At 41.4% G+C, this 12,800-nt stretch overlaps 1 protein-coding gene across 2 annotated transcripts in view; it reads right to left on the reverse strand.

Moving 5' to 3' along the window:
* Window positions 1–2,921: 2,921 nt before the first annotated feature.
* tpcn2 (two pore segment channel 2) overlaps window positions 2,922–12,800 on the reverse strand; it is an 89,452-nt gene continuing 79,573 nt past the window's right edge. For both annotated transcript variants that reach the window (XM_086106225.1, XM_086106224.1), the window contains 5 exons: window positions 12,579–12,684; window positions 11,645–11,727; window positions 11,481–11,562; window positions 3,996–4,087; window positions 2,922–3,908 (listed from right to left, as the gene is read on the reverse strand). In XM_086106225.1, the coding sequence (XP_085962351.1) occupies window positions 3,821–3,908; window positions 3,996–4,087; window positions 11,481–11,562; window positions 11,645–11,727; window positions 12,579–12,684 (451 nt within the window). In that variant the 3' untranslated portion in view covers window positions 2,922–3,820. The remainder of the gene's footprint in view (window positions 3,909–3,995; window positions 4,088–11,480; window positions 11,563–11,644; window positions 11,728–12,578; window positions 12,685–12,800) is intronic.

The raw sequence follows: 12,800 nt of genomic DNA on the forward strand, positions 1-12,800 counted from the left end.
ACTGGTTTCTGTTCAGGGAGGTTGCTGTGCTCCTCTCTCAGGGTCACCAGCCATTGTGCCCTGCTGTTATGTGCAACCTCCTTCTCCCATATGTCTTTCCAGTACCTTTCAGTTTCCAGTCTTGGTGGGTCAGCTCTGTTGTTAGGACCCTTGTTAGGACCCTGCCACTGAGCGTACACTTTCGCAGGTTGTGTTGCGAACAGCCTGTTTATTCGTCTGGCCTCATTTTCTTTCGTGTACCGCTTTAGGCCGCTGGACAAGGCTTGGAGCCTTTGTTTGGCAGTTTCGAGTGCTTCAGATATGGTCATCTGGATGTACCTTTCGGGTATCTGCCTTTTCATCACACCTCTCTGGGCCTCCGTCAATTGACTCACATCTTTCCGAGCCGCCTTGATCTTAGCCTCCAACCGTCTTTTCCATGATGGGTAACGTATCTCATGGCTTCCATGGTTGCTCTTATAGCCAAGCATCTCAAGGATCACTGAAGCTGAAGCGTATATCAGCTCATTGGTTTCCGTGATCGTTACGGTAGGGATCGCCCTCAGTGCTGCATTCACACGTTCCAGGAGACTTTCAGGTGGTACTTCACATAGCCGTTGTAATCGGTTTCTAGGTTGCCCAGCTTTCATTCTCGCCATGATCTTAGCTTTCAGGTCAGTTGCTGCCTCGCTCAGCATTTCATTCATTGGGGCTGGCCTCCCAATCTCATCATCTGCATTCATTGGGGCTTGCCTCCCAATCTCTGGTATGACCTCCTCCTCTGATCTGGCAGCCTGGGGCCCTTCACCATGGAACCTGTGTTGTACCTCATCAATCTCAAGTTGTGACAGCAGTTGCCGTTTGTGGATGTTGAAACACTGAGCTACTAGTTGTTTCGTGGTCAACCGTGACTGTGGGTTTCGAAGTCACCATTTAGCCCACATTCTCTGCATGTAACCCCGTTATATATATATATACTGTATATATATATATATATATATATATATGCGTATATTTTGGACAAAAAAGGGAAACACACAGATTACCAGAAAAATTTGTCCTTCTTGTTTCAAGCGTTGTGTCGGCTAGCTAGCTTAGCTGTTGTCGTAGTTCACAGCTTCTTTGATCCGTGACGTTGGTTGCGTCGGCGCTGATTGGTTGAAACCAAAAGACGCACACGTGCGTACATGTTCGCACTTACGCATGCACAGCAGAGAGCAGCGGACTATTGACTGCTGAGGCGCACTTCGCTCGAGTGCCGTCACTACAGTTCTGCCTATGGAAAGCAGAACAAAAGTCAGAGTCTCACGAGGTATTCAAACTGTCTAACCCCCGTGGATATTAATAACTTCTAGTCTGGAGAACAATGATGATAAAGACGCAAAGGTGAATGTAGCTGATGCAGCCTTCACTGTCAAAGCACTTGTGAATGGTGTAGTCATGGGCAATGCATACGTTCCATCAACACAGCTGGAGTCATGATGAAGTGGATATTCTCCAATAGCAGTGTTTACATCTGTCAATGGTTCTTAGCCTCATTGAAGGAATGAACCTCGCAATTTTCATGCATGCATTTACTGAATGCTATCGATTGGAAAAATAGACAGCTGGGAAAGGCTCCAGCACAACAACAACCCGAGTTAGGGTAAGCGAATTAGAAAATGGATGGTTGGATGGATGGATATTTAGCCATGCCTGAGGAAAGATGTACAATAAAGTCAGGATTTGATTTTTCATCCAGAGCCATTCCCACAACATCACAAGACACGCTGTGTTTGCGTCTAAGTTCCTTTGTATTTTAGTTGCACTGTACTCCTGTTGGGCGGCCTGGTGATCCAGTGGTTAGCACGTCGACCTCACATTGGTACCTCACACAGGTACTGGTTCAATTCCAGCTCCGGCCTCCCTGTGTGGAGTTTGCATGTTCCAGGCCCGCGTGGGTTTTCTCCGGGTACTCTGGCTTTCTCCCACATTCCAAAAACATGCATGGTAGGCTGATTGAACACTCAAAATTGTACCTAGGTGTGAGTGTGAGCGTGAATCGTTGTTCATTTCTGTGTGCCCTGCGATTGGCCGTCAACCGGTTCAGGGTGTCCCCCGCCTACTGCCTGGCTTTTTCTGGTAGGACATATTTTATTGAGATTGTAACATTCGGAAGAGCTGTGATGGTCACAACCCATGTAATCCAAGATGGCGCCCTCGTTGGCAGCAGTCAGAGCTTTGCTTTTTTTGTTGTTGTAACGGGCAGCATTTTTTACAGCCCCATTTTGTTAGCAGAGATGTCAGTGCTATTGGACAGTCTCCGCTGGTGCGGTTGGATGGATGACTTGTGGAGCTAAAGATAAGGAGAGAGGAGCATTTGATGCATGTTTGGAACTGAGAGTCGCCACTTGGAATTGAAATGGATTTACATGGACAGGAGAAGGGAACCAATCTCTTTTTTTTTTTTGTCAATGGACGCTACAGCTTCTCGTTTACTTTCAAACTTAGCTTGTGGCAGACGTGTGCACATTTTGAGCATGACGTCTCTAATCCACTGGTGAAAGGACACTTTGAGTCTCCCCTCTTTCATCGAGAACTGCTTCAAACAACAAAGTGACAGGAGAAGTGGCTCAGATTGCATTGATCACTGTCGGTGTTTGATTTCATGTGTTATCTTATTTTATTTATTTTGTTATTTTACGTTCACTGTTTTGTAAAGCGCTTTGTGACAACAGAAGCTGTTCTGAAATCGCTATATAAATGAAGATGAAACAAATTTGTAGCTGTGAATGATTAATACTGGCTGATCCCTTGCACCCCTCCCACCTGCTGGACAAATGTGAAATAATTTACAATGTAGCCAAGCCTGATCCTGAGTCAGGCGCTGCCTCAGACCCTTCTGCACACGTCATAAAAAAACAGAAAGGATGAAAAAATACATGATTGGTAGGCGGCCGTAGTGGTTTTTCACGACATGTTTATTTGTCATGGGGAATAAAAGAGTTAAAAACAGTCTTGACACTGAAATCTCTCATCGTAGGGTAAGAGAATTTCCCTTTATTTCAAACACATTTTGAGTTATTTGTTTAGACAGTTCTTTCACAACTAGCAGTTGAAACACCAATAACATTCTTCCAAAAAAGTCATCCTTTTTCAATACTGTTTTTCCTGAACAGGGGGTGCGGGGGTGTTTCTGGAACCTATCTCAGCTGATTTCGGGCAGAAGGTGGAAACACCATGAACTAGTCGCCAGCCAGTTGCAGGGCACATATAGAAACAAACAAGCATTCACACCTTCATCCACACCATCAATCACTGCCAACATTCTCACTAATAAAAGCGCACATTTCATAAATACAGTATGTAAAATAGGTTGCTGCAAATATTTGGAAAATCGAAGCAATGTCATTTTAAGTAGAAAATACTTTGTACACTTTTTCACTTTATTTCGGAATGAGATGATCTGTTTTTTGTGCAACTCCTTTGACCAGTGTCAAATATCACTGAGACAAGTAAATCACTCATCTCCTTTGACCAGTGTCGAATATCACTGAGACAAGTAAATCATTCATCCACTACTACCTTGACAGCAAATTCATTTTTAACTCAATCATTTTTAATGCCCTACGAATTTTGCTCCTGGGGATAAAGTTATGTTTTATTGTTTTGGTCATTTTTCGGAGCTTAGCATAATAAAAAAAAAACAAAAAAACACACACACACATTCCGATTCCCCAAAACATTGTGGATCAACATTTTCTACTGGCATACAATAATAAGAATGTTTTTTAAGAATTGCTACACGACTATCAACAATACCAGAACTTTGCATGTACTTTCACTGTATGTACTGTTTGTGTCATGTGTGTCCCCAGTGTAAGTGTAGATGGCGGTGCTGTTGTAGCTGGCAAAGCAATTCTTCTTCTGTTGGCTCCTTGACTTGCTCCCTAGAAATGGAGATGAGATGCACAAAGTTTTGGGTCAGCTAGAAAAACAACCGAAATTAACTCATGACGATCAGAATGTCAACATACTTGAACATGAGTTGAACAGATGTTTCATATCGAATCCTCTCCACGTCTGTAACAGAGCAGCTGTGACTGCGATCCCACTTGTAGGTGAAGTTCTGTTGTCGAACAAAGAACAAATATTTCAGACAGAGAAGAAAATTTACCACTGACACATTAAACTGTTGTGGATTAGGAACAGTACGCTGCATTGTGTTGTTCAATAAAACATTTTAACCCTTTGATGCACAACAGATGCACACCCCTTCTAATGCACAACATAGGTCAAAAATGACCCGCATTTATTTTCCATGCTTTTTCATGTTGGCTGAGTATTTTTTCTGTTCTATCTTTTGAAATGAATTTATTTTATCATCGGACATTCCAAGGGTTCTTTAGAAACCTTGTTTTTAATTACCACTGATCCATATTTCCATTCGTCCTTTCATACTTTTTGAATAAAAATAGTGTTTATATTATTACAGTAAGTTTACATACATGGGACAAAATTGACCCATTCATCCAAGTGTGACTAAATGACTCAAACTATAATCATAATTTGCTTCAAATCCTTACTTTAGCAGTGAAGGAGGCCAAACATTTGTGTTTGATATTTGCAACATGTTTATTTGTCATTTTGTCACACATCTTTGAAAACATAACACGGCTATTGAGTTGAGCTGTATGAGTAGTTGAACAACTGTAAACTGGTTGCATTGCATTTCATTCTATTCTGCCTATAAAGAAATACAATTAAAAAATAAAATACAATTTATGGAGGCATTGTGCTAAAACTTACTTTCTCTATTCTGTATATTCACCTATCTGTCTGATTCAGAGGCGATTGCTCTAAGACTGCAAGGGAAGCTCAGCTTCCCCTTAAATGTAAAAAAATTAGTGATACAATACATGCTGATTTATATAGCGCTTTCACAACAGCGGAGCTATAACAAAGCGCTTAACAAAACAGTTAACAAAATAATTGATCAAATATGTGTGTGTACATACAATTGTGTGTCCATGGCATTGACTAAATATGCGCTACAACGCGCTTAACTTTTGTTCCGAATCAGCTTCTTATTCCTGGTTACAACGCGACTCTCTTCTCATTCATTCCCGCAGCTTCACTGTCCTTTAAACTGTGTGGACGCTGAGTGTCTGCAGCACGGACGCTGGGAGTCTCGAGAGTAGTCCCAATGCATTGAAACGAGACGAGTCATTGGATAAATGCTGGTTTTGATCCGCCCATCGCACGCTCAGCGTCTCTGGGAGTCTATGGACAGTGGGCGTTTATGGGCTGGCCTGGACGCTCAGCTTTTCTGCATGATGATTGGATGATCTGTCTGAGGCTGAATCTCTTTTTGATTGACAGCGAAATGAACCAATCACTGATCTTTTGGTGTTGGCATCCATGGGAGCATTTTTCAAATCTCTTTCTGTTCTGAGTTGAACTGGAGACTTCTTTTAATCATCTTAGCGACGCTCTCTTTTTTTTAAAACGACTAGCGACAAATTAATATTTTATTTCTGGTGGGTTTTATTGTAGTTGCTTGTGTTAGCAGACTGACTTATATCACCACAGGGTCACAGATCATTTTCTTGAAAAGGAACGGAGAGTAGAATTCACGTATAAATAAGCGGACACTTTTTGTGATGTAGGCCGAAATTGAGCTTCCGCTCCTTGACAGACCAGCATCCGCCACTGGTCTGATTCCACTTCACAATTGTTGGATGACATTCTCTCCTAAGTTTCTATGACCCTCCGGTCTTCGCTGTCTCCATGGAAAGACAGGGCCTTCTATTCCGTAAGGTACCCTTGCGTCACACATCCAGAAGATTCTTCGTCCATATTTTGCAGGCTTTCTGGGCATGTCCTGGCGGAACATGCACCTGCTTCGGAATGGCACAAACTACTCATTTATGGTGACACAGTCCCCTGCAATTGAGGGTCAAACCGATAAAGGCCATGAATTCTTTTTTGGCAGTGTTTCTCCACTCTTTCCCTTTTGTTGTAGTGGTTCTTTGTCCTGCTTAGTTGGTGCATTTTAGAATCTCCTCAATGATGCTGTCACTCATGAACATATCCCAGGCATCTTTTGGTGAAACAGCTGATGTTCTAGGAGGAGGTCCTGGACATCTCCTCACAGGGATGAGAGTGGCTAGTGATGAACAAATCTGAAAATCAGCCGGGGGTCTGGGGGCCGCAGTGGGGTCCAGGGGCAATGCTTCGGATGGTGGCCCAGGGGGCAAAGCCCCCGGAAGCGAATGGGTTTGAGAGATTTTAAAGCCTTAAAACCATTAATTTTATCAATTGAAATTGAATTGAAATACCATTCCCTATTTGCTTACAAAATCGGCACTTTATACTAAACATGCTAAAGATGAAGTGTATTCAATGTACACACTACTTGAAACTTTCACAGAAGAAAATCCCAAGATTGTTTACTATTCTTTCAAATGAAAATTTGACATAGGCCTTTGTGCATTTTGCTTATGCATTCCTGGTGAGCACCAACATGTAACTTCTAATTTGCTGCTCAAAATCAAAACTAAAAAAGGAAACACATTCCCTGCCATATTTAAGATTTGTTCATTACTTGTATTCATAAAATGTTGTGTAAATGTGATAAAAAGCTGTTGATTCGTACCTCATACAGTGATAGTGAAGTCCCAAACTGTTTACTATATATGGGTTATGAATGCATTTTCCGTATAGAACGACATCTTTACCAGCGACATTGAGCTTTTTCACGAAATCCGACACAAGCACAGACAAGTTCCTCTTTACTGGTTCCTACTGGGGACAGCATCAGCTTTCTATCCAACAAGTCCCATCGAAACTTGTTTTTCAGATCCGCATCTATCTGACGCACTTTAGCTTCGTCACGAGACTCGATACTATTCGGCATTTGTTTAATACAGACCACATACAAAAGTAATTTGAATACACTACATCCCTCATGCAAAACCATTCAGAATTGGCATGAAAGGGGCTTAGGAAGGCAACCACGGATTGGTTGTGATTCTGCATTTGCCGATATAGCGACCAATCACAACTTGTAAGACATTGGCTTTAGCCCATATACGAAGTCATGACAAACTAACGCTTTGCGAGAAAAAACGAGATTCAAAATGGATACTTGCAAACTTTATTCGTAAACATTACGAGTCCCGAGTCTGCCGAAGACAAGTAAGTCCGGCAGCCCAGAAATAACACCAGACCCTACCCTCCCCCCGCTAAATTTTTCTCAACTGATTTGGAACAATATAAAAAAGGTCCATTTTGACTGGAAAAAAGCGAAATTCCGCCAAAAAGCGGAAAAATCTCATCCCTGCCTCAGGATGTTTGTGGCTTCTTGTTCTGCCATGAGTGTGGGGGATTCTAAGATCCATTTATACTCGGACTATTGGACTCAGTCTGAATTTCCTCTTCACAAGATTGATCAGAGGAGTCTTCTGCATCATAAGAGGAGTCTTCTTCATCCAGGAAAGCTGGATTTCCAGATACACCCACAATACCATCTTGACCGGGTGAAAATATCTGGGTCTTCATTCACAATTGTCACCAAATATGTTTTGAGGCAAAGTTAAAGCAATTGAAACACAATACTTACATGTACTGTATTAGAGATGGCAAAGGGACCTGTGCAGGGCTGTGAAATGTTTTTTCTCTTCAAATGCAATCGCTAGTAAATACATGTGGGTCATTCTGGCCCAGGGGTGCCCAAACTTTTTGGATCGCAGATCTACTTTTCGATCAACGAACCTCCCGGGATCTACCCTTACCGGTGCGCGCATGCGCACGTACACACACATACACACACACACGCACACACACGCGCGCACGCTATGATGAGAAACAGCCTGAGACGCAGGCATGCGACGCACTTTTGAAGCCTGTGCTAAAGTGCTTCCCTGGGCCCTCCTAGATTCCTATTCTTTGCCCGTGCCCTCGGTGAATTGTACACGAAGCAAACTCTAAATGAGAATCATGACGATAAAAGATAGAGCGCAACAGCTCTGATCACAAGCTGCCATTGCAAACTGCTGAGCGCTAACAACCTCCGGTGACGTAATCACGCGCCACCGTAAATTTAAGATTTACCTGCTTTATTTTATTTTTTAAATATTTTTTTAGTGAAAATGAGACTGATAAGATGGTTAGGGTGCAGTGTACATGAACACAAAAATATATTACTAACATGTACAAAGACACACAAATGGTTGATTTTTTTTTCCTCCTCGACACTCCTCGGATCTACTTGGGACCTGTCTTAGATCTACCGGTAGATCAGGATCGACCTAATGGGCACCCCTATTCTGGCCCATGTGTGTAACCTTTCATTCATTCATTCATTTTCCGAACCACTTGATCCTCACTAGGGTCGCGGAGGGTGCTTGAGCCTATCCCAGCTGTCTTCGGGGCAGTAGGCGGGGGACACCCTGAACCGGTTGGTTACCAGTGAATCGCAGGGCACACAGAAACGAACAACCATTCACACCCACACTCACACCAAAGGACAATTTTGAGTGTTCAATCAGCCTGCCATGCACGTTTTTGGAATGTGGGAGGAAACCGGAGGACCCGGGGAAAACCCACGCAATGCACTGTGAAATCAACGTGCTAACCACTTGACTACCGGCCCGCCCTGTGTGTAACCTTGAGGTAGAAATACAAAAGCTGTGCTTGTTTTTACCTAAAGAAAGGAAAAGTGGAAATAATGATCAATGGTAATTAAAAACAAAATATTTACTGCATACTTGGAAGAGTAATTGATAAAATTAAATGTTTTCAAAGTTACAGAATAAAAAAAAACCTTGCATGACGTAACATACAAAATGAATATGGGTCATTTTAGACCCATGTTGTGCATTAGAAGTTAGTGATAGAAAAATGTATTTTATTCAAAAAGTAAGATAGGAAAAAGAAATTGTGTATGATGGTCAAAAACAAGTTAATTGAGGAATACCTTGAATACTGAATGATGAAATTAATTTACTGCAAAGATATCGAAAATAAAAACTCAGCCGGGTCACTTTCGACCTATGTTGTGCATCAAAGAATTAATGCAACTTTAATCCATATATCTTTTTTATATCCCTTTTGTCCTCATTGGGATTATGGGCAGTGCTAGGAATGCACAGAACAGGGAAGTGCAACTGGCGGCCGGGCGGCCGCATATATCCCCCGACCACAATGAGCCAACCTTCCATTTTCCAGGGGTTGGAAAATGGGACCGGAAAATACCCTAAAGACCACAAAAATACTGAAAAAAATCTAAAAGTGCAAGTGGATTCACCACTAGATGGCAGACATGGCCTCATTGCAGTTACACCAGGTTTTATGTTGCCTGATACTACAACTGAGTAGGCCTACTATTTTTTTTACAGATTTAGATTGATATATACATGACAAAGACAATCTTAATTCAATAATATTACAATTTTGAGTGAGTGTATTTTTTGGGGGTGAAAAGTAAGTAAACAAACGTTTCCTGGAATGCTTTTCTCATTATTGTGCTAAAACCTTCCGCTAACTAGACCGCTAATTAGAGAGAAGGCAAGTTCCATAGCGCTAACTGTGGGCATTGAGGACTTTGAGGCGTCCGGTGGCTGCGTTCAAAAGTTGGTTGCACGACATCAGCTGAGCAACGCTGTCTTGTATGGTGATCGGGGAGAGGTAAAGTTAGAGACTGAGTGGGTGGAAATAAAAGCCACCAGGTCTGTTAACTCATCTTATTTTGTAGCAAATAGCCCTAAATTTTGTGACACGTCTTGTTATACTGTATTTTGTTCATATTCCTGCACTGGATGCTGCAGTTTTTGTGTTCTAAACAGGGTGCAAAGGTGCAGGGTTCAATTCCGGCTCTGGCTTCCCTGTGTGGAGTTTGCATGTTCTCCCCATGCCTGCGTGGGTTTTGTCCGGGTACTCCGGTTTCATCCCACATTCCAAAAACATGCATGGCAGGCTGACTGAACACTCTAAATTGTCCCTAGGTGTAAGTGCGAGACAACTAGTTCAGGGTGTCTCCCGACAACTGCCTGAAGACAGCATCTGGGATAGGTTCCAGCACGCCCCGTGACCCTTGTGAGGATAAGCGGATCAGAAAATGGTTGGACGGATGGATGGACGGTTGTCACCCCCACTCCCGTTGACAATAAACAATCGTAACATGACGGGCGCCCCCCCGGTGACAATAAACAATTGTAAAGTGACAGCTGCCTGTCCGCACTACTTCACCCAGGTCGACGGTTACATTTTGTTGCGTGACGTGCGCCGTCCAAATATCGCTCCCCCAATAAATTGACTGGCTGCAACTGCCGTTTTGTTTCTGTTTCTGTGTTTACTGAAGAATTGAACAATTACGCAGTTGAATAATTTCAATGTAGCCTGCCATGTATCCGCAGACAAGGAACACAAAATTACTGGACTGACATTACCATAATGGGTGGCCTGGGTGCTGGTGAATGACAGACTAGCAAGATTCACGGACACGCCTAAATTATTATTTTGGATTCACTTTATTTGTATTTCTGGCCACAAATTATAATTTTGTGTCCATATTATATGTATGTGACCAAAAATCACATCATTCCTTGGGCTGCTAGATATGAGCAGCTCTATTCTCTGCAGATTTTTTTTCTTTTGTTTTGCACACTTTATTGAACAGTGCGCAATTGAGAAAATCCTGATGTGAAAAGGTGGAGAAGCTTACTTTTTTCATCCATGAAATAGCAGTGAATCTCTGCAGCCATTGATGTGATCATATGTTTAAAAATACTATATAATTACTAATTTAAAGAACTTTGGGTAAGACAAGAAAAAATTAAAAACACTCAATATATTCATAACACTCCTGATTACAAAGGAAACATGCATTAATTAAAAGATTAATAGATTCAAGGCAATTTTAGTCATGCCAATGCACATTTTCACATTATGTGGCATGAAATACAGTACCCGATGTCCCAGGTGAGCCCAGGAAGCCCAAAGAAAACAAAATTGTATCAAATTAAGAAAAAAAATAAATATAATAAAGAGATTCCTATTTGTGATTTGAACATGTGCAAAGATGCAATGCAGCAAAATGAAAATGCAACAGGCGCATAACCGAAGGTGATATTTTACTCAACAAAAAGAAAAAAAATGTTCAAGGATAAAGAGTTCAAATGTTTATGGATGGATTGGCATCCGCAGGGCTGATGTCGAGGCTGCTGTTTTGATTTTAGCTTGCGGGAATTAACTGTTTCTCTGCTTTGTCCGACTGCCATAAAAATCTGACTGTTCATTGATTTTTTTTTAAATTTGAAAACTTCCAAAATCAGCGGGGATCAAATATTTTTTTTCTCCCACTCTTAAGATATAAAATTGTCTGTGACTCCTGGGCATCACTCGATTGATCATGAAGGCTGATTCTGTCATGTAGTCCTTAAGCTACGTTTTCATCCAACAAATTTATCTTGGACTATCAATTTTTTTTTCCAACAGATTTGTGCATTGGGTGTACTGACCTCTAGGATGAGTGCCACGAACAAGTTTACCCACATGACAGAGGAGGTGAACCACCAACACACAAAGTAGACTTTCGACCATCTGAGAAACATGAAACACACTTAAGTTTCTTCAACATCTGATTCAATTTCTGCGTTATGTTTACTGCATCTTTTTTCCTCACTCAGTGGTATATCTGGTGTATGCGTCCATGAAGGCCTGCCAGTTGTTGATTATCATGACATCATACAGCAAAATGATGGCCGCCTACGACAGAAAGGGAGGGTTTTTTAAGTTAATTAAAAACATAAAATAGTTCATGAAAGAGATACTTCAAATATTTGCGGCCGTAAAAAGTTAACGTTTTGTGCATCATTTTTCATGTACATATTATCCTTTCATGCACCCAGCAACCTAATAACATGATAAACTGTCCACTGAAGTAACCGCTGTCAAAGAAAGGGTTAAGAACTTTAAAAACAATGTTGAAAATAATACAGCTGGCCGCCACGTTTATTGAGTGTGTCGCCAGAAAATGTCACGTATGTAAGACGAGAATGCACAATTGTATGTGAATGCTATTAGTAACACACTTTCATCAAGTGTAGGCGTTTGGAATTTCTCACACGTTATATTTGTCAATTTCATGAGCTCAACTAGGTATAGCACTCAGCAAGACATCATCATTCATTGTCCAAAATAAAGAAATGTATATCGTGAGGAGAGAAAATGATGGAATTGGAGAACAACAAAGAACAACTCAGAATCCAAAGTGTGCCACTTTAGTTTCAAACATGGCGGAGGCAATGTTAGGGAACGGGAATGTACGCCAGCTAATGGTGTATGTTGATGATACTGTATAACTGCTGACAAGTAAACAATATATGAGAAGTTCCCTTCTAATAATTGTTTACTTAAATGGAACATTCTTTCAAAGCAGAAATTACACTCCAAAAGGGAGCTGAAAACAAATATTGCTGCTTTTTTTTTCCAGAATTGAGTCACTGACTATTTCAAATATTAAATTCATTAAACTATTAGCAATGGAAGAACCATTGCAAAATGGGAGGCGGGGCTGAAGAACAAACTCAATAGCTGCAAACAAAGCACACACTTACAGCAAAGTCATCAAAATTGTTTGGCCAGTACCCGAGCTGTTCATAGGTGCCGCACTCAGTGCTGAAGTTCGAAGTGATGTTTTCCATGCTTGTATTGTATGGCACACTGAAAACACAAGAAACGTAAAGTCCATGACAAAATGAGGAAATACACGGCTTGTCTGTGTGAGTTTAGTGACAAAACTAACTAGAGCTAAAAGCAGACATTTAGACGTGAGCCAA

Source organism: Hippocampus guttulatus, chromosome 3, assembly GCF_054856545.1.
Source record: "Hippocampus guttulatus isolate MCC_2025c chromosome 3, RoL_Hgut_1.0, whole genome shotgun sequence".
NCBI classification, from domain to species: Eukaryota; Metazoa; Chordata; class Actinopteri; order Syngnathiformes; family Syngnathidae; genus Hippocampus; species Hippocampus guttulatus.